This window comes from Falco rusticolus, chromosome Z (assembly GCF_015220075.1).
Source record: "Falco rusticolus isolate bFalRus1 chromosome Z, bFalRus1.pri, whole genome shotgun sequence".
NCBI classification, from domain to species: Eukaryota; Metazoa; Chordata; class Aves; order Falconiformes; family Falconidae; genus Falco; species Falco rusticolus.
In genome coordinates, this window is record NC_051210.1 from 75,046,317 (window position 1) to 75,071,813 (window position 25,497).

General features: G+C 52.0%; 4 protein-coding genes across 7 annotated transcripts in view; 1 reads left to right on the plus strand and 3 right to left on the minus strand.

Annotated features, from left to right (window-relative positions):
- Window positions 1-22,236, plus strand: part of UBAP2 (ubiquitin associated protein 2) — a 93,082-nt gene extending 70,846 nt beyond the window's left edge. For 3 of the 4 annotated variants that reach the window (XM_037373117.1, XM_037373119.1, XM_037373120.1), the window contains 9 exons: window positions 65-156; window positions 912-962; window positions 14,676-14,754; window positions 16,240-16,454; window positions 17,787-17,886; window positions 17,970-18,077; window positions 19,558-19,625; window positions 20,478-20,669; window positions 22,097-22,236. In XM_037373117.1, the coding sequence (XP_037229014.1) occupies window positions 65-156; window positions 912-962; window positions 14,676-14,754; window positions 16,240-16,454; window positions 17,787-17,886; window positions 17,970-18,077; window positions 19,558-19,625; window positions 20,478-20,669; window positions 22,097-22,192 (1,001 nt within the window). In that variant the 3' untranslated portion in view covers window positions 22,193-22,236. The remainder of the gene's footprint in view (window positions 1-64; window positions 157-911; window positions 963-14,675; window positions 14,755-16,239; window positions 16,455-17,786; window positions 17,887-17,969; window positions 18,078-19,557; window positions 19,626-20,477; window positions 20,670-22,096) is intronic. The other variant, XM_037373118.1, reaches the window with a different exon arrangement.
- On the minus strand, window positions 3,426-5,202 carry LOC119141186 (interferon-like). Its single transcript, XM_037373123.1, has one exon. The coding sequence runs from the start codon at window positions 4,095-4,097 to the stop codon at window positions 3,534-3,536; it is 564 nt and encodes a 187-aa protein (XP_037229020.1). The 5' UTR covers window positions 4,098-5,202; the 3' UTR covers window positions 3,426-3,533.
- LOC119141185 (interferon-like) lies at window positions 5,202-7,431 on the minus strand. The gene has a single exon (XM_037373122.1). The coding sequence runs from the start codon at window positions 7,146-7,148 to the stop codon at window positions 6,585-6,587; it is 564 nt and encodes a 187-aa protein (XP_037229019.1). The 5' UTR covers window positions 7,149-7,431; the 3' UTR covers window positions 5,202-6,584.
- LOC119141184 (interferon-like) lies at window positions 10,791-11,701 on the minus strand. The gene has a single exon (XM_037373121.1). The coding sequence runs from the start codon at window positions 11,603-11,605 to the stop codon at window positions 11,027-11,029; it is 579 nt and encodes a 192-aa protein (XP_037229018.1). The 5' UTR covers window positions 11,606-11,701; the 3' UTR covers window positions 10,791-11,026.
- Window positions 22,237-25,497: the final 3,261 nt, after the last annotated feature.

Sequence of the window (25,497 nt, forward strand, 5' to 3'; positions counted from 1 at the left end):
CTCAATGCTGAAGCCTTTTCTTTTACAAAGGCTTGTTAAAGTGTCTCTATATTTAATTCTACAGGCAAAGCTCCCCCAAACCTGCCCCAAGGTGTACCACCCTTGTTGCACAACCAATATATTGTGGGACCTGGAGGACTTCTGCCTGCCTACCCAGTAAGCAATTTAATTGTTTCTGTCCTTGACTGCTTAACCCTTGGTGCAGATGGGCGCTCCAGTCCTGCTGCTGTCTATGCCAAGGCATTCCTGTTGGCACATGTTGCACCTGGGATTCTTGTTCCAAATGCTGAAGAACGTACAAAATACATTTTTTGGGGGTTTACTGTTGACAGTAGACTGCAGAACTGTTGGTACAGACCTGATTTGGCTGCTGTTGACGCTAAACATGCATGTTGCTGTAGTTTTCAGTGGTTATCAGGTTTTAGGCCCTTTGAGTAAAATTAGACTCATTCAGGTTTGTGTTACTGGAATGAATTTACTATAGTAATGATTGAAGTGTGCCATTTCTCCTTTCTGTCATACTTCTAAAGATTGCACATAGCTTTTTGATGTCTGACCAGGATCAACGTATTTTTGGTTATCTATTTCTTGAATCAGAAATGTTACTCTAATTGTATTTCTGTGTCACACTGAATGTAAGCAGATGCCGTAGGTTGCTTTGTGGTCTAGTCATGAAATCTTAAATCCTACTGTTCTCAGAAGTAATGATAGCAGCAAAGAAACAACATCAAAGTGACAAGGCATTTTAAGCTTAGCTCTACTTCCCTTAAAATGCTACAGTGCACCATGATGGCACAATGTGATGTATAACTGTACACCTTTAAAATACATCGGTTCTAGGTCAAACCCTCAAATTGGTCAGCATCAGAAAAAAGTGTTACAACGTTGTTGTATTTTTATCTGTCTTCAAGCAGATTTATGGTTATGATGATCTCCAGATGCTTCAATCCAGGCTGCCAATGGTAAGTAAATGGCTTTGTTTATTTAGTTTTAAACCATTTATCTTCAATGTTGATCATTTGTGCAACACAAATTGGTTCATTTAATGGTGATTAAGAGCTTATCCTTATGTTCTGTATTATGTTTCTTTAAATATCCACAGTTTCTCTGGATGGTGTAAATTGATACAGAGCAACTGTTGCATCATGAATTTGTCCATCTGCAAATTCTGTAGATAGAAGCAAGTGTGCTATCTGTTTTTGAGTGGAGAAATTTTTAAGTGTTGTACCACCAGTGTGACATCTTGTCAAATCTAGTTGAAATCTGAATGTGAATGTTTTCTTTCTACGAGAGATAGCGTTGAACAGCAAGTACACAAATTGGAAGCCAGTTGGTGAATCTGACAGGTTTTGGAGGTGCTCATAGCTGGAGGTCTTTGCATATGCATCATGGCAGCAAAAGCAGAAGAGCTGTGGGAGGGAAAGTATATGCAGTTTTTTTTCCTTACCTGGGTACAGAACGTAAATGGCATGTGAGAGATGCTGAGCTGCAACACAGATGGAAAAAGACCCTTAGCCTAGACTGCAAAATGGTGAAGAATTTTCTTTTCAGAAAACTAGGATAAGGAACCTGGAAAGAAAGCTTGGTAGTATGTAAATGGGTTTCTATTTTCCCCTTCTTATAAATATATTATCATAGAGGTGCTAACACAGTCACTTCCAGTGATGGACTTGCCCTTGGCCAGTGGTTGGGACATACTGGAACTCACTGGCATTGGGTCTCTTAGACACAAGAGAAGCTTCTAGCAACTTTTCACAGAAGCAAACCATGTAACACCCCCAGTTTTGCTGCGGTTGCTGCCTTGGCCGCCTTGGCTGCCCAGCTGTGGTCCCGTGGGTGCACGTGCCCGCCCCTGTATCCCCGGGGTCTTGTGTTTTGTCTGCCCCCGGGGCTGAGGTGGGCCTGGAGACGGAACCGTGGCCCGTAAGTGAAGGGTCCCATGTTTGGGATGGCCTGAGGCCCTGCTCCTCTGAAGAGGAGGGGTGCCCAAGAGTCCTCGGGAGGTGGAGCCGGGGCAGCCAGCGTAGCTGCGGAGCTGGAGTGGCAGGAGGAGGAGGTTGCGCTGGCTGAGTTGTTGAGGTCCCTTGCAAGAGGGAGGATGGCATTGTGCTTGCGTGAGGGAGGCTGCCCCGTGTTTCCTGAAAGCGTGTGGAGCAGGGGAAAGGTGTGAAGGGTGTTGGTGGTGGCGGGCCGGGAGCCACGCTGTTGTCAGGCAGCGTTGTGTTGGAGGGTGCAGTGCTTGGGGTGGTGGCGCGTGCACGGTGGTTGGGCGTAGGTAGGTGCCGTCACGGCAGGAGGTAGGCTGACGTTGGAGGTCGCCGGCTGGACCTTGTCCGTGTTGCCCTAGAACAGCAGAGTTGGCGCTGCAAGGTGTTTTGAAGCAGCGCAGGCAGAGAGTTGTGGTGAGCAATGCCTGAAGCTGCAAGAGCCAGCGACCCCGAGTTGGGTCTGTGCCGTGCCGCTCCCTCCTAGACTCATGGCATGGTTTGGGATGGGTGGGGTTGGGCTGGGAGGGACCCTCAGAGGTCGCCGGGCCCAACCCGCCAGCAAGGGGCAGGGCCGTCTCAAGTAGAGGAGGTTCTGAGAGCCCCGTCCAGGCTGACCTGGGAGGTTTCCAGGGACGGGGCGCGCCCCACCTCTGTGGGCAACGTGTTGCAGCGTTTTGCCTCCCGGTTGGTCGCAGCGTGTTGCCTTCCTTGTAGGGAGCGTGAGCCGCCCCTCGTTTGGTTTGAAGCCAGTCCCCGCTGTGGTGTGGCTGCAGGCCCTTTGACCGAGTCGTCGGCCATCTTTCTTGTGAGCCCCCTGGAAGTGCCGAAAGGCCGCAGTAAGGTCTCCGCGGGGCCTTCCCTGCTGCAGGCTGAAGAAGCCCGTCTCTCTGAGCCTTTCGTCGCAGGAGAGGCGTTGCAAGGCTCTGACGGTGTCTGTGGCCCTGCTGTGGACGCGCTGCAAGAGGTGCGAGGCCTCCCTGTAGCGAGGCCTCCAGAGCTGAGGATCAGTTGGTGGAAAGCGGGGCGGGGGGTGGGAACTGTGGAGGAGACGGGCCGACACGGAGGCTCGGGTGACGCTGGCTGTTGAAAGCCTGGGAGAGGTTTTTGAGAGAGGTGGAGGAAAGCGCCTCCTTGGGGAGAGGTGTCAAGGGGGAGAGTGGGCACGGGGCCTGCAGAGCCCGTGTGGGGCAGGGCTTGGAGCAGGTGCTGAGTGGCGGTGGCTTCGCGCCACGCCGAAGGCTCGTTCCTTGTGCTTGTGAGACAAGATGCATTGGGCAAGGTCTTTGCAACAGGTCTTTATTTTGTGTGGAGTGAATAAATAGGTGAATAAATAGGTGAAGTCCCGCGGTGGCAATAAATAAGAGTTGTATAAATAAGGGGGTCAGTCAGTGGGGGCGGAGGGCGCGGGGCCGTTGCTGCAGCGGCTGTTGGCGTGGCTGAGGGTAGGCGGGATGAGAGAGGTGGGGCTGGGTCCGCCGGGGCTCCAGAAGTGTTGTTGTCGGTGTGGTGGGGCCGTGCGCGTGCGCGTTGGCCGCGGTGCTTGGGCTAACGGCGCATGGTGCGGGTGAGGTTGTGGAGGCGTTGGAAGCAGGCGCGAGCTTCGAGGCGGACGTGGTCCCAGGCGCAGGCGCTGTGGTTGTGGGTGTGGAGGAAGTCCTGGATGTGCGTGAAGTACCTGTCGATGCTGAGTCGCTGCCTTTTGAAGAGCGTGGCGCTGGCTGTCGGGCATTGCTCCAGGCGTTGGATGTAGTGCTGTAGGTGGTTGAGGAGGTGGTGGCGCGCGCCGGTGTCCCAGTGTTGTGGGGCGCTGTCGTTGCTGAGGGTGTGGAAGAGGTGCTGTAGGATGCGGAGGGCGGTGGCGGCGGCTTGCTGTGGGTGGCTGGTGTGGAGGAGGGTGTCGGGGAAGCGGAAGGGCGCCTGGTGTTGCTGGCAGGGCTGTGTCGGGCTGGGAGCCATGGCCTGGAGGAGCCGGAGGCCGTCCCAGGGGAAGGTGTCGTCGCCGGGCCGCAGGTGGTGGCAGGCGAGGGCGGTGGCGAGAGCCGTCAGGAGGAGCAGGAGCGGCGTGGCGCCGTGCGTCAGGCGGGGCTGCGGGGTTGCGGGCGCTGTCATGGTGGTTGGGTGGGTGTCGCTGTGCAGGAGCCCGGGCAGGCTTGGTGGTGTTGCGGGTGGTCGCTGTGCTTGGTGTGGTGCCGGGTGGCCGGCTTTATGTGGCGCGGCGGCTTCCCCTTCCTCGCTTTCCGATGGCAGCGAGTTTCCGGCTGTGGCTTTCAGTTTTGGCTGGTGGCTGTGGTGGTCTTGGGGAAGTGCGTTGTTGGGGTGGCCGTGGGTGGGGAGAGCGGTGGCGGTGCTTTGGCGGTGGTGTGTCGTGGGGAGGTTGGCTGTAGTGGTCGCGCGGGGGATGCGCAAGCGCCGGGGCAGAGCCCCTGGGGGCAGCTGTGCCGGGGAGGTGTGTCAGGGTTTCCCTGTTGGCTGCAGGGCGAGCTGTGGTGCCTCTTCTCCGCAGCTGAAGTTTCCCTTCCTGCCCAAGTGTCTTTTCCGCCTGTAATGGCCTGGTGTTGTCCGTGGTGTGTTTTCCTTTCACTTGTGTCTGGCCTTTGTTTTCGTCTTAGCTGGTCTTTCCTTTTCGTGTTGGGAAGGGTTGTGAAGTGATGTCACTTGTCAGAGCGTGGGGAGCCCCCTCCTGGAGCGAGGGCCTGGGGGTGGGGGCGGCTTGGGAGGAGGTGGCTCTGGGGGTAGGCACTTGAGCGTGGGCTGTGTTCCCGCATGGATCTGCCCCGTTGAAGCTGACGGGCACGGGGAGGAAAGGCTTGAGGGAAAAGGAAGAGGAAGAAGGGAAGAGTTTTGCTGCGGTTGCTGTTGCTGCCTTGGCCGCCTTGGCTGCCCGGCTGTGGTCCCGTGGGTGCACGTGCCCGCCCCTGTATCCCCGGGGTCTTGTGTTTTGTCTGCCCCCGGGGCTGAGGTGGGCCTGGAGACGGAACCGTGGCCCGTAAGTGAAGGGTCCCATGTTTGGGATGGCCTGAGGCCCTGCTCCTCTGAAGAGGAGGGGTGCCCAAGAGTCCTCGGGAGGTGGAGCCGGGGCAGCCAGCGTAGCTGCGGAGCTGGAGTGGCAGGAGGAGGAGGTTGCGCTGGCTGAGTTGTTGAGGTCCCTTGCAAGAGGGAGGATGGCATTGTGCTTGCGTGAGGGAGGCTGCCCCGTGTTTCCTGAAAGCGTGTGGAGCAGGCGAAAGGTGTGAAGGGTGTTGGTGGTGGCGGGCCGGGAGCCACGCTGTTGTCAGGCAGCGTTGTGTTGGAGGGTGCAGTGCTTGGGGTGGTGGCGCGTGCACGGTGGTTGGGCGTAGGTAGGTGCCGTCACGGCAGGAGGTAGGCTGACGTTGGAGGTCGCCGGCTGGACCTTGTCCGTGTTGCCCTAGAACAGCAGAGTTGGCGCTGCAAGGTGTTTTGAAGCAGCGCAGGCAGAGAGTTGTGGTGAGCAATGCCTGAAGCTGCAAGAGCCAGCGACCCCGAGTTGGGTCTGTGCCGTGCCGCTCCCTCCTAGACTCATGGCATGGTTTGGGATGGGTGGGGTTGGGCTGGGAGGGACCCTCAGAGGTCGCCGGGCCCAACCCGCCAGCAAGGGGCAGGGCCGTCTCAAGTAGAGGAGGTTCTGAGAGCCCCGTCCAGGCTGACCTGGGAGGTTTCCAGGGACGGGGCGCGCCCCACCTCTGTGGGCAACGTGTTGCAGCGTTTTGCCTCCCGGTTGGTCGCAGCGTGTTGCCTTCCTTGTAGGGAGCGTGAGCCGCCCCTCGTTTGGTTTGAAGCCAGTCCCCGCTGTGGTGTGGCTGCAGGCCCTTTGACCGAGTCGTCGGCCATCTTTCTTGTGAGCCCCCTGGAAGTGCCGAAAGGCCGCAGTAAGGTCTCCGCGGGGCCTTCCCTGCTGCAGGCTGAAGAAGCCCGTCTCTCTGAGCCTTTCGTCGCAGGAGAGGCGTTGCAAGGCTCTGACGGTGTCTGTGGCCCTGCTGTGGACGCGCTGCAAGAGGTGCGAGGCCTCCCTGTAGCGAGGCCTCCAGAGCTGAGGATCAGTTGGTGGAAAGCGGGGCGGGGGGTGGGAACTGTGGAGGAGACGGGCCGACACGGAGGCTCGGGTGACGCTGGCTGTTGAAAGCCTGGGAGAGGTTTTTGAGAGAGGTGGAGGAAAGCGCCTCCTTGGGGAGAGGTGTCAAGGGGGAGAGTGGGCACGGGGCCTGCAGAGCCCGTGTGGGGCAGGGCTTGGAGCAGGTGCTGAGTGGCGGTGGCTTCGCGCCACGCCGAAGGCTCGTTCCTTGTGCTTGTGAGACAAGATGCATTGGGCAAGGTCTTTGCAACAGGTCTTTATTTTGTGTGGAGTGAATAAATAGGTGAATAAATAGGTGAAGTCCCGCGGTGGCAATAAATAAGAGTTGTATAAATAAGGGGGTCAGTCAGTGGGGGCGGAGGGCGCGGGGCCGTTGCTGCAGCGGCTGTTGGCGTGGCTGAGGGTAGGCGGGATGAGAGAGGTGGGGCTGGGTCCGCCGGGGCTCCGGAAGTGTTGTTGTCGGTGTGGTGGGGCCGTGCGCGTGCGCGTTGGCCGCGGTGCTTGGGCTAACGGCGCATGGTGCGGGTGAGGTTGTGGAGGCGTTGGAAGCAGGCGCGAGCTTCGAGGCGGACGTGGTCCCAGGCGCAGGCGCTGTGGTTGTGGGTGTGGAGGAAGTCCTGGATGTGCGTGAAGTACCTGTCGATGCTGAGTCGCTGCCTTTTGAAGAGCGTGGCGCTGGCTGTCGGGCATTGCTCCAGGCGTTGGATGTAGTGCTGTAGGTGGTTGAGGAGGTGGTGGCGCGCGCCGGTGTCCCAGTGTTGTGGGGCGCTGTCGTTGCTGAGGGTGTGGAAGAGGTGCTGTAGGATGCGGAGGGCGGTGGCGGCGGCTTGCTGTGGGTGGCTGGTGTGGAGGAGGGTGTCGGGGAAGCGGAAGGGCGCCTGGTGTTGCTGGCAGGGCTGTGTCGGGCTGGGAGCCATGGCCTGGAGGAGCCGGAGGCCGTCCCAGGGGAAGGTGTCGTCGCCGGGCCGCAGGTGGTGGCAGGCGAGGGCGGTGGCGAGAGCCGTCAGGAGGAGCAGGAGCGGCGTGGCGCCGTGCGTCAGGCGGGGCTGCGGGGTTGCGGGCGCTGTCATGGTGGTTGGGTGGGTGTCGCTGTGCAGGAGCCCGGGCAGGCTTGGTGGTGTTGCGGGTGGTCGCTGTGCTTGGTGTGGTGCCGGGTGGCCGGCTTTATGTGGCGCGGCGGCTTCCCCTTCCTCGCTTTCCGATGGCAGCGAGTTTCCGGCTGTGGCTTTCAGTTTTGGCTGGTGGCTGTGGTGGTCTTGGGGAAGTGCGTTGTTGGGGTGGCCGTGGGTGGGGAGAGCGGTGGCGGTGCTTTGGCGGTGGTGTGTCGTGGGGAGGTTGGCTGTAGTGGTCGCGCGGGGGATGTGAAGCACTGGGACAGTTACATTTGCGGTTTTTCTGCTGCTTATGTGATTTTCATGTGGTTTCTCCTTTTCCTTCTGGACTCTTTCTTCTTCCTGTTGTGTTTGGCTGAATTTCCCTTCCTTCTCATGCATCTTTTCCTTGTGTAGTTTTTCGGTAGTGTTTGTGGTTTTTTTCAGTTTCGGTGTTTTTGTCATCTGTGTTTTTGTTTCAAGACATCATTTTTTTTTGTGTATCGGGATATTTGTAAAACGATGTCATTGGTTTCTCAGGAGTTCACTAAGTCTACTTGTTTGAGAAGATATGGTTGCATGTGTGTCTACAGTCACTGATATTTATTGGTATATTCTTCATCTCTTCGATTCCATTTCTTTGTTTTGAAACCTCATGGTGATGAGAGGGGTGAGAAGTGTTGTCTCATTTTTAGGTTATTTAACAATGTAGGAAATGCAGGCAGAAACATTTTTTATGTAGGGTGAATTTTGCTATTTTTGCTATGTTAGGAAGTTTTTGTGAGCACTGTCACTATTGTGCTGTATTTTTATATTGTGGAGGGAAAGGTTCTCTACAGACAATTCCATTTTCCAATTTCCATCGTTCCCCTGTTTAAGTGCATGTTCGTATGTTATTCTCTGATATTACTGGAACTGTCCATTTTCCTCTATCTTTTGTTAGTTTTTTGGGTTTGAATTTTTTATGACTAATTGTGCATCATTTCATTTCTTCATTTTTTTCTCAATTTTTTTTTAATGTTAGTGTGTTAAGTATTATCTAGTGCTGAGGGTAGGTGGTTTCAGAGGAGGTTGCACTGGCCTTGTCCAGTGATGGCTTTGCATCTATCTACAGGAGCGGGCATCACAATGTACCTGATCCCTCTTGTGGTGTTCTATCACCTTCATGGTGAAGAAGGATATAATGTGTTTATTCTTTCGTGTTTTTATTCACGATGTTCCAGCTTGTGTCATTATCTGTCCTTTGTTTTCCTGTCCGAGGAGGGTTTTCTTTCTTTGTCCACCTCAGAGAAGACCAAGCCATTGAAGTCCCGCCTGCCTGGCATCACAGGGTATTTCTGGTTAGAAGGAACATCAGGGGGACTGTGGTACAACATGGAAGTTGCATCTTGAGTGGTCCTGGTGTGTACCTGAATACTTTCAGTCCCACTTGTTTTCTCGCTCTCCAGCTGCATGGCATGTGCCTGCTATGGGAAGGGCCAGGCTCTTTTCAGTGTTGCCCAGCAACAGGACAAGGGGCACGGGGCACAAACTGCAGCACAGGAAGCTCCTTCTGAGTCTGGGGAAGAACTTCCTTACCTTGAGGGTGACAGAGCCCTGGAACAGGCTGCCCAGAGAGGCTGTGGAGTGTCCTCTGGAGACATTCAGCCCCCGTCGGACATGATGACACGCAACCTGCTCTAGGAGAGCCTACTGTACAGCGGGGGCTGGAGTAGATGATCTCCAGAGGTTCCCTCCAACCCTGACCATGCTGTGATGTGTTCTTGCAGTATCCTTGCAGCGATGTGGTGGTGGACGTGGTATAACTGTGCATGGAGAAGAACCTCTTTGTCCTGTGTAGGAGGATGCCATAGCTGCTGAACTTTAGTGTTGTCTTTCTCTAGGCATACCTGGGGAGGGAAGAACATCTGGAGCAGATATTTTTGGGGTGGTGGTTGGAGGGCCAAGGAGCGGCTGGTGCTGGTGGTGCGTGGGCAGTTTACTTCATGGACAATGCTGCGCTCATCTGTGCTTGTTGGTTTGGACCATGTTGGGTGGCAGTGTTTGAGTGATGTATCTTTTTGTTTGTTAACTGGAGTGCTGGAGTGCAGAAGGCCTAGGCCCGTGCGCTCTGTGTGAGATAGGTCCCCATGGCCACTGGTGTGTAAACACAGTTGTGGTGTCCTGTGTCAGTTGTGGTGGTTGTAGGAGAGCAATGAGCAGTCCTGGGCATCTCCAGTGGGTTTTTTGTGTTGGAAAAGACCTTTAAGGCATCGAGTCCAACCATTAGCCCAGAACTGCCAAGTCCACCACTAAACCATATCCCTAAGCACCACATCTATGCATTTTTTAAAGACCTCCAGGGACAGTGATTCCACCGTCTCCCTGGGCAGCCTGTCCCAGTGCTCCACCACCCTGTCAGTGACAACGTTTTTCCCGACACCCAACCTAAACCTCCCCGGCACAGACTGACGCCGTCTCCTCTTGCCCTGTCACTTCTCACCTGGGAGAAGAGACCGACCCCCCTGCCCACACCCTCCTGTCAGGCAGCTGCAGGGAGCCACAAGGTGCCCCCGAGCCTCCTCCTCTCCAGGCTGACCCCCCCCAGTTCCCCCAGCCGCTCCCCACCAGCCCTGTGCCCCAGCCCCGGCACCAGCCCCCTGCCCGTCTCTGGACACGCTGCAGCCCCTCTGCGTCCCCCTGGCAGTGAGGGGCCCAACCTGAACACAGGAGTCGAGGGGCGGCCTCGCCAGTGCCCAGTGCAGGGGGACAGCACTGCCCTGGCCCTGCTGGCCACGCCGTTCCCGGCACCAGCCAGGATGCTGCTGGCCTCCTTGGCCACCTGAGCACAGGGCTGTTTGGTATTTTTTAAGGTTTCTTGGGTGAGGTTGGTAGCACTGAGATGCTATCCCTTGTCCAAATCTCCACAGGCCTTGGTGGTCCTCTCTTCACCTCTTTGAGGTGAACCATGTCCACAGGACCCTCCTTGCTTCTAAGTGCGGTGGTATTGCTGAATGGTTCGTTGTGATATGGGGTGGTGATTTGGAGGTGGCTTTCATGTTTTGGCAGTGAGGGAGGGTGGATGGTGGGAAAGGAGTGTGCAGGGCAGGCAGCATGTCATCAGGACAAGTGTGTGCTCCGGGCATCTTGCATTAGTGAAAGATGCCTGTGGGCTTGAAGGGCTGTGGTGGGTCCCTAAGAGTGGACTCCTGTATGGAGCATTTGACCAGGGCAGGAGGCATCTATCAGTGGGACAGGCTGCCAGAGGGGTGGTCATCCCTGCCTGCCTTACAGAGACCCCGTCTTTGCCTGTCAGGTACATGAATGATGACCACCTCTTTTCTTTTTCTTCTGTTTTGTTTTTGCAAAAAGTCTTTATTTCCAAACAAGTGAATAAATACATAAATATAGCAATATAGATATTAATGGTTAAATAAATAAATAAATAAATAAATAAATAAATAAATAGGTTTCTAGATTTCTGTGGTGAATAGTCACTGGATGAGAGTCTCACAGTCTGTGGGGACCTTCCCCTCCATCAGGGGAGGCTGCAGTCTGGACGGGCAAGATAACAGTATGTATAATAAATACCACCACACTCCCCATTGCCTCACAGTTGTCCATGAGCAGGCAGCACAGCAATTTCCTCCTCCTTCCTTTCCAGTGAAGGTGTGGCCATGGTGCCCATGAGCAGACAGTGCCACAGCCTGGCCCCAGCCTCACCATGGTCATGCCCATCTCTCCATCAGTGCCGGGTCGTGGCCAGAAGAGGTGTGAGCAGCACCGAGAGTGCCAGCCTGGGCTACTGCTGCTCCTGCTCAATCTGTGGCCACTGGCGTTGGCAGGCATGGGTGGGCTTGGTGGTGGGCAGGAGCAGCTCAGCTCTTCATTTGCCGTATGAGTGTGTCCAAGCGTTGGAAGCAGGCACGAGCTTCGAGGCGGACGTGGTCCCAGGCACAGGCGCTGTAGTTGTGGGTGTGGAGGAAGTTCTGGATGTGCGTGAAGTACCTGTTGATGCTGAGCAGCAGGTTGCGAGGCCCTTGCCTTTTGAGGAGTGTCCTGTTGGCTGTCGGGCATTGCTCCAGGCGTTGGATGTAGTGCTGTAGGTGGTTGAGGAGGTGGTGGCGTGCGCCGGTGTCCCAGTGTTGTGGGGTGCTGGGGCTGCTGAGGGTGTGGAAGAGGTGCTGTAGGATGCGGAGGGCGGTGGCGGCGGCTTGCTGTGGGTGGCTGGTGTGGAGGAGGGTGTCGGGGAAGCGGAAGGGCGCCTGGTGTTGCTGGCAGGGCTGTGTCGGGCTGGGAGCCATGGCCTGGAGGAGCCGGAGGCCGTCCCAGGGGAAGGTGTCGTCGCCGGGCCGCAGGTGGTGGCAGGCGAGGGCGGTGGCGAGAGCCGTCAGGAGGAGCAGGAGCGGCGTGGCGCCGTGCGTCAGGCGGGGCTGCGGGGTTGCGGGCGCTGTCATGGTGGTTGGGTGGGTGTCGCTGTGCAGGAGCCCGGGCAGGCTTGGTGGTGTTGCGGGTGGTCGCTGTGCTTGGTGTGGTGCCGGGTGGCCGGCTTTATGTGGTGCTGCCATGGCTTTCCTTTCATCATCATCGCATCTAAACAGAATTTCCCTGTTTTCATTTTCATTTTTACTTCCAGTGTACTTTCTCCTGAGGGCTTGTGAACAGGAGATGGCTTAGGGAAAAGGGGTTGGTTCTTTCCCAGTGCTGCTGTTGGGGTGCAGGGGGAGCCTTGCTCCTGTGCTGTTGTGGTTCAACGGGAGATGTGGAAGCAGGACAGCAGAACCTTTTAAGGCAGCTGTGCTGAGGATGTGTTTCAGGGTTTCCCTTTTCTTTGCTTTTAGAGTTGGCTTTCTTGGTTTGTATTTTCAGGTTTCTCTGCCTACCAACATCCTTTTTTCTTATTCCCTGCTCTGATACTGTTTGTATATATGAGTTATTGCATATTTTCCTTCATTTCTTATTGAAAAATATTTTCAGTTTGTGTGTCTCTTTTTTTTCTTGTTTTCCTTTTCCTTTCTGTAGCGTCTGCAGCTTTGCTGGTCAAAGAGTTTTTCCCCTCCCTGCAAATATCTTGCAGGGTATTTTTGGGGTACCTGTCATTCCCCTCACCCTCGGAGTTACTTGTCCTCTGTTTGTTTATATTTAGAAATAGATTCATAAATGTTACAAAGGATTTTTCATGAACTGTTCATGGAATTACTGTGATTTCCAGATTGGGGGGAGAGTTTATTGTGTTTTGAATGTGTTGTAGAAATCAGGCAACATTAGGTGTTTGGGTGGCAGGAAAGGGTGGGAATATTTCTTTGATATGCCGGTCCCCTTACATCTAGAAAGCAAAAGTGGGCAGAGTCTCAAGCGCATGTCGTCACTGCTTCCTGGGAAGCTTCCAGCAGCAAGAGGCACTGGCTGCTGCTGATACTGCAAGAACGGGGTTTTTCCCAAAGGTTTGGGATGGGGTTCTTTTTTATTTTAACTCAATTAATTCGTTTCTATGCTGATGCTGTAAATTCTCACTGGGTTTTTCATTGGTTTTTGGTTTGGTTTTGTGGGTATTTTTCACCTGTGTTTATTACATTGGGATATGCTGTCTTTTCTACTAGTCTGTTGCAGGCTGCCTGTAGCAGACCTTACAAACACTTTAGGTGGTATGGTATGCGTGGTTCCTAGCCAGCTGCTTGGTGGAGCTTAAGTCTATTCCATCAGACCACTTACCTTTTTTTCAGCCCTTTTCTGCCTCACTTTTTGAGTCTATTCCTAATATTTCAGTTTTGACTTTAGGCACCTTCTCCTGCATGCCTTCTGTAGGTCAGGAAATACCCATGATTCTCTGAAGAGCAGAGCGTCTCTTCTGATCTTGTCCTGTGGGTGGGCATAACTGGCTGGCAGTCGTATTTTCTCATGGTTTTTTTGTTTGGAATGCTTGCATGCACAGGTGCGTGGGATAGGGCTATCCAGTGCTGATGTGGTTCTCCCAGACCTGAGGGGCAGTAGGAATGATTGCAGTCCCTAGACCCTGTTTTCATGCAGATTTGGTTATATTTTGTCCAGTTCATCTATAGGCAAATGCTGATGTGTCCGTTCCAGTTCATATTCACCAAATCCTGTTCAGACCTTTTCTCCAGGTCTGCTTTTTATGGCATTTTCCCCAAAAGGAGATGGGAGCGCTTCTTTCTCGTTTGTTAAGTGATCCATGCCAGAGTTGATAAAGTGGAATTATCTGGGAAAGGAAAAAATGATGAAATATGGCACTGCTTCACGTTACAGAAAAGAAACTGCAGTACTGCATCTTTGCCAGATTATTTCATGCTGAGTGATGGAGGATTGGGTGTAGGAAACAGAGGAGTGATGTACAGAAATGCAACAAGGTGGAAGGTGCTGTCAACTCTGAGAAAGCATTTGAGGTGCTGGGTATTTTCAGAGAGGGATATGAAGGAGGAGGATGTTGGAGAACGTGTGGAAATGGATACTTTACTGGTTAAAGCACTAACTCTTGATGGATTTGAGGTGGTGAGGAGTAAACCGTGAGGATTAGGAGGAAAAATACTTTGTGGAGTACCAGCCCCACATGTGATGTTCACTCAGCTAGGGAAGAGCACACTTTTCTCTTTTTCTCTGAAACTGAGGACAAAATGCTGCTTTGGTTTTGCTAGTGTGTCCAGTCACCTCCTGTAGAGCACCTAGAAGAATGATCTAAGGTGGAGGTCTCTGCATTTTTTGATTACACACCCCATCAGTACAAAATTTGTGAGCACTTGACCTCAGTGTATTTTTTTTGTAATTTCTAAATTACATACATACACTACTGTACTAATATGTATGCTATAAAACATATAAAAAATAAAAATTAAAAAAGGATGGAAGGTTAAACAAACACTATTTTAAAATTTTATAAAATTTTATTTATTAATATACCAAAACTATGTTCTTCATGCACTCCAGTGGATTGTCTTGTGCACCCCACTTTGGAGACTACTAACTACCCTGAGGTCTCCTGTAACATAGTTTAAACAAATTTTCCAGTCATATGGTAGTAACCCTTTTTCTCCCCACCCCTTTTTTTTTAATGTTTGTGCTGTTTTCCTAGCTGACATTTCCACTTTTAGAAAATAGGGCATGCTACAAGAGTAAGACCTTTAGACTATATCCATGTTGTGATTACGGTTCTGGCTTGACCCCAGGTCTTTGGGCCGCAGTGACCTGTTGCTCTTTGAGGTGCAGTCTCGCTGGAAGAAGACAGCTCAGAGCTGAAGATTGGGAGGGGAAAGCATTTAGCTGTTGCCTTTAACTTACCGTTAAGTGATGAAGTATTTGTATATAATATTAAAAGTGTCTAAAAAAGAGGTTAATTTTAAAGTTGAGGATCCACGTAAATCTTCAGCTCTGCTGTGAGTGCGAAGGTCAGCTTCTGCCCAAACTTCCTTTAGTTCTTCCTTTTTAAATTTTCTTATGCATATGATAATGGGTTTGGTAAGAGCTGTCCACCTGTGTTACAGTTCCAACTATTAATAAACGATGTCTCTTTCCAAGGATTACTACGGAATTACATTCCCTGCTCCTGCAACCTTGACAGGCAGAGATGGGAGCCTTGCTAACAACCCGTACTCAGGTGAGTGCTATTTAAAGACGAGTGTGGTGAAATGTGTTGATTTCTAAATGCAGGTCATCCTGCTGTTGCTGAAAGAGCAACTGTTTTTTTCCCCTTCTGTAAGCAGTTAAACCCATCAGTCCAAACTAGTCAAACAAAAGGGAGCATCTCCCTCTCAACCTTCACACTGATGTTTCTTCATGGTTTTGGTCAGTAATTCATGTGTGATGACTTCTGGGAATAAGTTGGATATCCTTTGAGGATACGTGTAAAATTGTTAAGAATGTAAATGGCAGTGTCACCTAGTGCCCTTCCCAAGCACATACAAGTGTTTGAAAATATTCCATAGCTTAATCATTCTTTTCAAAATTCATTTGCTTGCCTTCTTTTTTTGGCACTGGAATAGACACACACACCCCACACAGCCCCAGCAGCTCCCCGTAGTTCATTACTGCTATTTTAGCACTTTTGTGTTACCAGCAGGAGGTGCATCCATCAGGCTCTCTCTTGCCCTCCCCAAATCTAATGGACTTCGTTCCTGGAAGCATGTGTTCTGAGAAGCCTTTCCTCGTGCCTGCTCTTGCTCTTCAGTTATCATTGTGCAAAGATGACATTAATGCCATCCAGATTTTTGAGCCAGTGGTTTTCATCCTGCCATCTGATTACAGCTTAACGCCTATGGCTACAGTTTTATAATTCTTGTAATGATGGTATTATGTGTTCTCATGCTTCTTGGTAACCAACAAAAAGAAATACTGGTTGGGAATGGGATAGATGCAATTGATGTATGTAATCTCCCTAAAAAGCATATGAACATGCTGCTCTGTAGGGTACCAGAAAATGCAAGTGTTCAGGAGTTTTCTGCTTCATAATCATTTCTCTTGGGAGGCTGCTTTTGGATTAATAACCAAATTTCCCTTCCTACTTCTTCAATAAGGTGGCCCACGATGCAAGCCTTGCTTTCCTGGCCTTCAGCTACTGTCTCCAGAACTTTGGTGGTGTGAGGAACCGGACATCTTAACTAGTCATGCTTGACAAATAAACAGACATTGACAAAAATATGCCCATCACTGCCCGTAAATCCTAACTTGCTTTAAGCCCATGCAGCTTAGCTAATCAGTTTAACACCTAGGAGAGTCACACTTTAACCCAGCAACCATTTGCTCTTTGGCAATTTGCCATACTTCTGCTTTTAGCATGTTTTATTGCAATGATCTGATACTAGTGAATCTGCTCAGACGCTGTGAGATAGGTAAGTATTGGTATCTCCGTTTTACCGATGCGTTAGCCATGGCACAGAGTTCTGTGCCACAAACAGGCAATGTCCCTGTGGCCATCAGGAACAGAGACAGGGAGTGCGCTTCCCGTGAACAGCTGCAGGCTTTCAAGTGTAGCATGTGCTCTCTTCTGTAGCTGTCTACTTGTATTCAGAGGATTTGAATCCTTAGAGTCCTTCACTTTTGGAGTAGTTTTGACAGCGTTTCTGACCAGTGCTTTCTTTCACAGGTGATGTAACAAAATTTGGCCGTGGGGATTCTGCCTCCCCTGCTCCTGCTACCACACTTGCCCAACCGCAGCAGAACCAGACGCAGACTCATCACACGACTCAGCAGCCCTTCCTCAACCCGACCCTGCCCCCAGGATACAGCTACACTGGGTTACCTTATTACGCTGGTGTGCCCGGTGTACCCAGTGCATTCCAGTATGGGCCGACCATGTTTGTAAGTGTAACAGCCTGAACTGTAACCTTCCCTTCATGCCTCTGATTTTGCTCTTTATGATTCTTAGAATCATGGAATGGTTTGGATTGGAAGGGACTTTCAAAGATCACCTAGTCCAACCCCCCTGTCATGGGCAGGGACACCTTCCACCAGACCAGGCTGCTGAAAGCCCCATCCAGCCTGGCCTTGAACACTGCCAGGGATGGGGCTTCCACAACTTCTCTGGGCAACCTGTTCCAGTGTCTCACCACCCTTGTCTTAAAAAAAAATCTTCCTTAGATCCAGTCTAAACCTACCTTCTTTCAGTTTGAAAACATTGCCCTGTGTGCTGTCACTGGCTGGTAAAAAGTTTTTCTCCCTCTTTCTTATAAGCACCCCCCCGTCTAGTATTGAAAGGCTGCAATAAGGTGTTCCTGGAGCCTTCTCTTCTCCAGGCTGAAAAACTTCAACTTTCTCAGCCTTTCGTCATAGGAGGGGTGCTCCAGCTGTTGGATCATTTTTGTGGCCCTCCTCTGGACCTGTTCTGAAAGGTCCGTGTCTTGCTGTACTGGGGACCCCAGAGCTGGATCTGGTACTGAGGTGGGGTCTCGTGAGAATGGAGTAGAGTCATCTTCCCCAGTCTGCAAGGGATTTCCAAAAATGTGCAAGCATGAGAAAATAGTTTCAGTCCCTTCCCCAAGAAAACAGGAAATTTAAAAGGCCAGTACTCATGGACTCCTATGCAGGTTACTGTGAATAGAGACAACTGTAGCTCATGGACTCGGTGTTCCTGAAAGCTCTTACTGTAGTCTCTGGAGACTGAAGGGGAGACCCAAATCTGCGTGAGCTGAGAGTGCCTAGGAAATCCTTTTGAGGATGGAGGAGACCCCATTAAGTCAGAAAGCTGTGCTGCTAGTCTTAGGAGGAAGAAGGTTATTCGGGAAGAGGTGATGCTCCAGGCAGAGGGGTAGATAAGTCTGGTTTAGGGCTCAGTAGGGCAGTGTTCCATGCAGCAGCCTCAGGGCAGGAATTGATGTTTTATTTGATTCTGGAGGGAGAGCACTGCAACTGCTCCTTCTTGGAATTTGCTGTTTACATTCAGCGCATGAAAGAAATACGCAGCCTGTTCCGAAAGGAGGTTGCACTGCAATCTGAGGGGCAGCTGTAGCAGAAAACGTGGGGCTTGCACACATCCACTACAGCGAGTTGCTGCTGAAAGCATGAGTGCTGTCTCCCATGCCATCCCAATACTCCCAACTCCAGATGAAATTTCCTCCCCCACTAGATGGCAGAGGGAGCTTGTGTTTTGCGCGACATTCCCTGTTAACAGCGCCTTTTGTTCCCTTTGTTCAGGTACCTCCGGCATCTGCTAAACAGCACGGAGTCAACCTGAACACCGCATCGACTCCCTTCCAGCAAGCGAGTGGCTATGGGCAGCACAGCTATGGAACAGGTACGCTTACCACTGCGCTTTTCATGTGAGGGTCTGCAGAGCTGCTTGCACACTGTAACACCTTGTCTTGTACACACCGGCAGGCTATGATGACTTAACGCAGGGAACGGCAGCTGGAGATTACAGCAAAGGAGGCTACAGTGGGTCATCTCAAGCACAAAACAAATCTGCTGGCACTGGACCTGGGAAAGGTAACACATGAGACTTAAGGATGCTCTTCAGTGGGATTTAGTAGGGTAGAGTCCCAGTGCTGTGCAGTCAACACAGCAGCCAGCTCTAAACAGGGCCACAATCCAAGCTGTTTCTCCATCTCCCGTATGCTTTTTTAAATGTCCCAAGTGTTCCTTCTAAATCTTATGAGTGGACTTTGCATAAGGATTTTTGTGGCTGATGCGCAGATTTGTCCACAATTATATATAGGAGAAATGGTAAGCTGCTTCCTCTGCCAAAGTTTTCTTTGCTGAAGGGTAGTGGTCCTACAGCAGTGTCATGTTCTTGAAGCCTGAGCGGTTGGATGCTGCTACTCAAATGGTCCTGTGCCAAATCATGACTAGATTTTAATTTTCTTGGTAGACACCCAGCATAGCCGTGTGTTAGGGGCAAGCAGGGCATCTCTGGGCTGCTGTTTCAGCTGCTGTCTGTAAACCCTCTAACTTATCACATTGTTTCATGCCTGGAAATGTTTTCTTTGTGAAGGCTGAAGAACGTATACAGCTTATAGGAAAGCTTTATTCTGCACCTGCTGGTTAGAACTGAGAAGTGTGTGCTGAACTGCTTACCACTAACTAGTTCATTGTTGGGCTTAACAAATACCAAGCATTTGCTGTGCATTTGAAACACCAACTGGACTGTCTTCAGCCAAGAGCTGCTCACACTTTCCTCTGTAGAGGAGCAATCCAAAAAGGAGCAATGTCCTAGGAAGGGTACAACCTTAGAGCAGTGCAAACCCTCCGAGTCCAGTCCTTTGATCACTGGCCAAAGGAACCACTGGTTTTATTCCAATCCAAGTGGAATTATTAGAGCCAGTCTTTCTGAGACAGTGAATAAGTGGCTGCTTTGAGAGTCACCTTGCTGGTAAGTGGGTGTTTCTGAGCCTGTTGCGGCACCGGCTGGTCCAGGTGGAAGCCAGCCTGAATCAGTGATACTCTCTCTGGGCAGAGGAGCATTGCAGACTTCACCCTTCTGCAGGGTGTAAAAGGACAAGGGGTCAAATGTATAGCAGATGCTGGGTTTCATCACTCAGTGCACTACTGGAAAGCTCTTGAACACTGCAATAGAGCCAAATGCATCCCTAATCCTAGGGGAAAGCTGGCTTTTCGTGAGCTTAAATGAGTGTGCAGTGCAGCCAGCTGCTGCCTGGTGAAGTGCATTTGAATCCAAGCGGTACTGGGTCATGGATGTGGGTGATTTATCCTGGTGGACTGTTTTCCCATTTTCCTGTGGGAGCGAAGAGCCGAGCCCTTTCTTCTGTTCCCATGTGGGGTGCTGTGGGTGTAAGAGCATGGAGAGCCCCGCTGGGCTGGCCAGTAGCAGCAGCAAGGGGTGTGGTGCAGTAGCTGTGGATGAAGGTGCATCTACCAAGGCTGCTGGAGGTGCCAGGAGCAAAGCATGGGGTTTATGTTGGGTGGTGGTTGACTTTCTCATTGTCAATGGCTTTTTTTTGTTTTTCAGGTGTTTCTGTGACCTCAAGTAACACAGGTGTGCCTGATATCAGTGGCTCAGTCTATAACAAGACTCAGGTGAGCAATGCTGTACCCTCCTCCCTGATGGCCTGAGGCCAGGCTGATGGCTCCCATCCTATTCTCAGACCAGTTGGTCTCAGGGTCAGCAGGCTGTGGCATTTCTGGTGCTGTTCCTGTTTGCTGTTGGAGTCTTGCCCTCTGTTGCATTGTTTCTGCCATGTCAGGTCCTGACAGCAGCTCCTGACATAGGTGCAGTGCCACACACAGCCCCACATGAGCTGTATCCTGGGTGCAAATGAATGTGATGGGGCTAATGTTTTTAGTCGAAATAGCCCCCAAAGCAGGTGAGTCTAGAGGGCATTTTCTTTTCACCAGAGAGACCAGTCAGTAGTGTCCACCCCTAACACAGTGTCCCATGCTCTTCTGTGGCCGTCGTTCAGCACACAGCTTCCCAGGGAAGGCTGAAAGTGCTTTTACAAGCTGTAGTGTGCAGTCAGCTTATGCCCAGTTCCTGTTTTCTCCTCCTTGCACCCTCAGCTGGGGGAATCTGTGTCTGTGATTCATGCTTACAGGTAGGAAGCCAGCCCTCGGCTACGTGCTTAGCACTAGGAGTCAAGCTTTGGCCAGAGGGAGGAAAATCTCACTGCAAATTCTTCATTCAGTTTTGTTGGGCTGCCCTGGGTAGGTCAAGTAATTCCAGGCTGAGCCCCTGCAATGTGTGATTTCAGGCAGCTGCTGCCATCCCATGTCCCACTGAGTAAAAAGAGGTCAGGGGGAAAAAAGGGGCTTACTCATGGAGTGGTGAAAGGTTCAAGTGGTGTGTGTTTGGGCCACTCCTGTGCTTGCCTGGTCACTTGTGGGGCTGCTCACACCAGTCTCTGACACTGTCCCCCCTTGCCTCCTATGCAGACATTTGACAAGCAGGGATTCCATGCTGGCACACCGCCTCCTTTCAGCCTGCCCTCTGCTCTCGGATCGACTGGGCCCCTGAACCCTGGTGCTGCCCCGGGTTACGCTCCAGCCCCCTTTCTCCATATCCTGCCTGCACATCAGCAGCCTCATTCCCAGATGCTGCATCACCATCTTCAGCAAGACGGGCAGGTGAGTCAGCCCCTCCTGCCTCTGCAGCATGCCTGAGGACCGAGTGCTGCCCCCACATCCCAGCGGGGCAGGGTCTGAGGGGTCTTGCTTCGCTCATTGGGAAAGGGCCATGACAATGATTGCAGACTGACAGACTCGATGCTGTTGACCAGCTTGGGGTGGGGGGACCTCAGCGAGTTCAGCAAGGGGAAGTGCCACGTCCTGCCCCTGGGGAGGGACGGCCCCATGCACTAGTACACGCTGGGGGGCAACGCAGATTGGCAGAAAAGGCCCTGGGGATCCTGGTGGACACTGAGTTGGCCATGAGCCAGCAATGTGCCCTTGCCACGAAGGCAACCAACAGTGTCCTGGGCTGTATTAGGCACAGTAATGGCAGCAGGTCAAGGGAAGGAGATCCTTCTCCTCTGCTTAGCACTGGTGAGGCCACACCTGGAGTGCTGTGTCCAGTTCTGGGCTCCCCAGTACCAGAGAGACATGGATGTACTGGAGAGTTCAACAAAGGGCCACAAGGATGGTGAAGGGACCGGATCATCTGTCCTTTGAGGAAAGGCTGAGAGACCTGGGACAGTTCAACCTGGAGAAGAGAAGGCTTAGGGGGATCTCATCAATATATGTAAACACCTGAAGGGGGAGGGTGTAAAGAGGACTGACCCAGGCTCTCCTCAGTGGTGCCCAGTGACAGGACCAGAGGGAGTGGGCACACTGAAACAAGGGAGGCTCCATCTCAACATCGGGAGAAGCTTTTTTGATTGGAATGGTGACCAAGCACTGACACGGGTTGCCCAAGGAGGTTGTGGAGTCTTTATCCTCAGACCTCTCTGGACATGGTGCTGGCCAGCCAGCTGTAGGTGACCCTGCTTGAGCAGAGGAATTGGACAAGATACCTCGAGAGGTCCCTGCCAGCCTCAGCCAGCCTGTGATTCTGTGAAGAGACTGTCCTTACATGGGGGGATGGGCAGTGAGGTGTGAAGCCGCTGCTGTCCCCAGGCTGCGGCAGGAGACAGAATGTGAGCCCTTGCACTGTAACTCTGGGGGAACAATGAAGTATCCTTTTGCAGGTTGGCTCTGACTTGGTCTCACCAGCCCGTCCATTTCCTTGCTATAAAAGTTTCCTGAAAAAACAGTGTTCTTGGTCCTGCTCCTTGCGTTCCTTGTGCTTGAACCTATCTTGGGTGAGGGGCAGAGGGATGACACGTTCCTGTGCTCCTGTTTAATGACTCTGTGGCTGCTTGCCCTGGACTGCAAGATGCGGAGGTGTTGCAGGGCAGAAACGGATCGATGCAGGGGGAGCATCACTCCCTTGGTGGATATCAGGGCTGTTCCCAAGGGCGGCAGCTCTTCTGGTGACATTCAGATGGGCTCGTCTTTCTGGGAGCACGGGTGCTATGGCAGCTGATGTCCGCATCTTCTTTGTTTTCATTTTCTAGGGTGGATCTGGCCAACGCAACCAACCCAGCACCATGCAGCAAAAGTCTCAGGCTACCAAAACCGCCTATGGCACTTCTCCATACTGGACAAACTAAACCCGAAACCGGGGAGGGGGGAGAGAATGAAAGGAGAGGAGGAGAAAAAAAAAAAACACAAAAAAAAACCAAACAAAAAGAAAAGAGAAAAAGCCGAAGCCCATTCCTGGAATTATTAGGAGAAGTAACTGCTCAGCCAAATGTCTGTGCGGGGAGAACTGCAGCCAGCCAGCCATCCTCTGTGTGACTCGCCTGCTTCCTCTTTGAGTTGCTGTTGTATGTAATATATTTATGTATGTATTTGTAAATGTAATAGAGCCTAAATGTGGTTTTCTGCATCTTGCAGCCTGTTTTATTTTCTTTGTAGGAAAACTAATTATTCATTTCCCATCTGCACCAAGGTATCCCTCCTTGTTTTTTTAAGCTCTATGGGCTTTATAACTCTGTTACAAAGACAAATGAGCTGGAGCCCATTTATTTAATGCAGTTCTAAATTCAGGCAAATCAGGAGGCCACAAAAAACAAATCCAGATGTGTCCTGTTGGTTTGATTTCTGCCCTCAGCCCCCAGTATAGCTGTTACTTTAAAAGAGGGGTGGGAGAATAAAAAAGTTTCGTGGGCCTTCCCCTTTCTTTTGTCTCCCCCTTCCCTCGTTCTGTAAAAAATAAACTCTCATGGGCAGTTTGGTCACTGTGGCCCTGAGCTGCAGCCTCAGCCTTTTATTTTTCAATTTCTGAATAATAAAAAGACAGGATTTTCTTTTTTGGTTCGGTTTTGTTTTATTTTGTTTCTCTAGCAAGAGAATCTGGATGGCTCAGTGTGTCCTGGAACTCCTTTGCATCATTAGAGGCAAAAACTATGTAGCGGTTTCTTAAATAAAAGTATAAGCTGTGTCTTGTACCTCTTTTTGCCCTGAGCCACCCTGCCCAGGAAAGGCAGAGCTACTGGATGGAAACTTCACCTGTCCCCCCCCACTTTTTTTAAAACAAAGACCAGCAACTCCTGGTCCTTCTTGTCCTGCACCAGTGCGGTGAATGTTTTAGGAGTTTCATTTCTTTTTAGCCCTTCCTCCACCTAATAAAGGTCTGAGCGTATCACTGGTGTTTGTCTGCATTTTCAAAGGCTCCAGAGGCAGTTTTGCTTTTACAGCCTGTCCCTTTCCACCTGCTCTGCAGCAAAAGCTGAGCTGGGAGGGTAAGAGCAGCAGATGGGTCTGCAGGGGATGCTGAATACCATGACAAAGGTGAGTGACCTCGGTGCTGAAAGCTTATAAGCATCTGCAGCAGGGATGGGATCCTGGGCATCATCCCGAGTCCTGACATTAAACATCACGTCTCCGCCTTCAGTGTCCTCTGGCGTTGTGCTCTGTGTGAGTCGCAGGGAGCAGCTGGGGAAGGTAAGGAGGGGGCAGAACTGCAGCACTGCCCTCCTGTGCTTCGCCCACCTGGTCCATGGCCTCCACCAGGAGGAAGGTCAGTGGTGATGACTCCTGCTCCAGGCTCATCCTCCTGAGCATGCTGGCCTTTCATAGCAGAGGAGGTGGGAAAATGTGAACCTGTATGTGTCCATGTGGCAGGGGAGGGGTGTTTCTGCACTTGCCAATTCTGCATAAAGACCCACAAGAAAAAAACCCTGTTTCTACCCTGAGAACCACTTTCCTTTCTTAAAGTCACCCTTTCACCAGCTCTCACGTCCTGTGGGAACCAGTTGGCTTGGAAGAAGTCTGTATCACCCAGTCCTCCTTCTGCCTCTGACCAGCAGAACATGAACTATACTGGTGTTCCTCTGCCCCAGCTCAAGTTTTTATACTGGTTGAAGTTCAGCAGCTGCTGCAAGCCCTTGGCAGCTGCTGTCCCACTGGCTTTGGGGCCTAAATGTCAAGGATGGCAAAATGTCTCAGTAGGCTGGGGACTTGCTGCCAGCTTGTACGAGGGCTACACCAGTAACTGAGCCCACGGGGCTTACACTAGTGGCATCTCATTTACCCATGGCCAAAGCTGCTGCCTCACAGAAGCTATTCCTTGAAAAACAGATTTCCCCCAAAGCCAACTTCACACACTTAATTTTCTTGTTTATCGAAGTCTCCTGTTGCCCTCCTAGGCGTAGGTCAGTCCTTGCTGGTGTCAGGGTCCAGGAGCAGCTTGGCAAAGGGAACACACAAGAGTTGGTGCTGGTGCAGAGCATCTGAGGGAGATGCCCCACAAGGACCTAAACCAGTGCTCCTCTCCGGTCCCCAGCTGCACAGCTTCCATCCTCGACTATGGCTGTGGGCATGGAAGGGCAGCACGTCCACCCCTGGAGGTGATGGGCCATGTTGCCCTCCAGCACCTCCTCTTCCCAGCACCATGCAGCAGAGGCAACTCCAGCATCTCCCCAGCTGCTCTGGGGTCCTGCCCGCCGGCAGCACGCTGTGGTCAGCCACAGGCAGCCTCCCCTCGTCTCCAGGCAAGACTAAACAGGATGTTTTCCCGTTTCCTTACACCGTTAGTTCCAGCAGGTTCTTCTGCAGCAATTTCCTCTCCAGTCACCTGTTCCACAGCCTGATGGTAGAGCCAAGGGTGCTCAGCTGCACTCGGCCATCAAAGAAAGCGTGGGGAAATAGCCTGCACCAAGTGGCAGCAGGGTTTACCCAGTGCAGAGTGGGCTGGAAAGTTTGTCCTGCCTTTGATACCGCATCTGCTGGATGAAGCAGCTACTTAGCAGCTCCGGGCAGCCCAGTGCTGTAGGAGGCAGGTGGGAGATTAAAGCAAGCGTGATCCAAGCCAGAAGGCCCGGAGAGCACCATCCCTCTCAGTCCCATTCCCCAACAGGGAGACTCCTCTGGGAATGCAGCTCTGAAATGCCATTGCCATTCCTCCAGCACAGCTGTGAAGCAGAAGCACTTGGGCCACAACCACATCTGACCTGGCAGTTGCTGTGCTGCAATGCCAAGTGCAGCAAGTGCAACAACTCCCGTGCACTTGTCCCACTGGTTCTAGCTTGACTGCGGCAGCAAGGCACTGCAAAAACATTCTCCACTCTTCAACTTACAAGGAGCAGCAGGGGCCAGGCAGGGCAAGGACCCCGAAGGGCTGGCAGTGATCATCTGAAATCCTCTGCCAGTCTCCTGCATGATGTCAAAGCCCTCTGCCCCACCAAGCAAGCTCCCCTGCTGCCTTGTCTGATTGTTTCAGGAACCCTGCCAGGGAACTGGCCACCAGCAGCACCAGCAGCTCTGCCCAAAGTCACTGCTGCAGTCACATGAGATCATGAACATTCAGGATGTGGAAGGAGGGACAAGCCACTTGGGAGGAATATAGGGATGTTGCCAGAACACACAGGAAGGCGATGAGGCGGGCCAAGGTGTGTTTGGAATGAAACCTGGT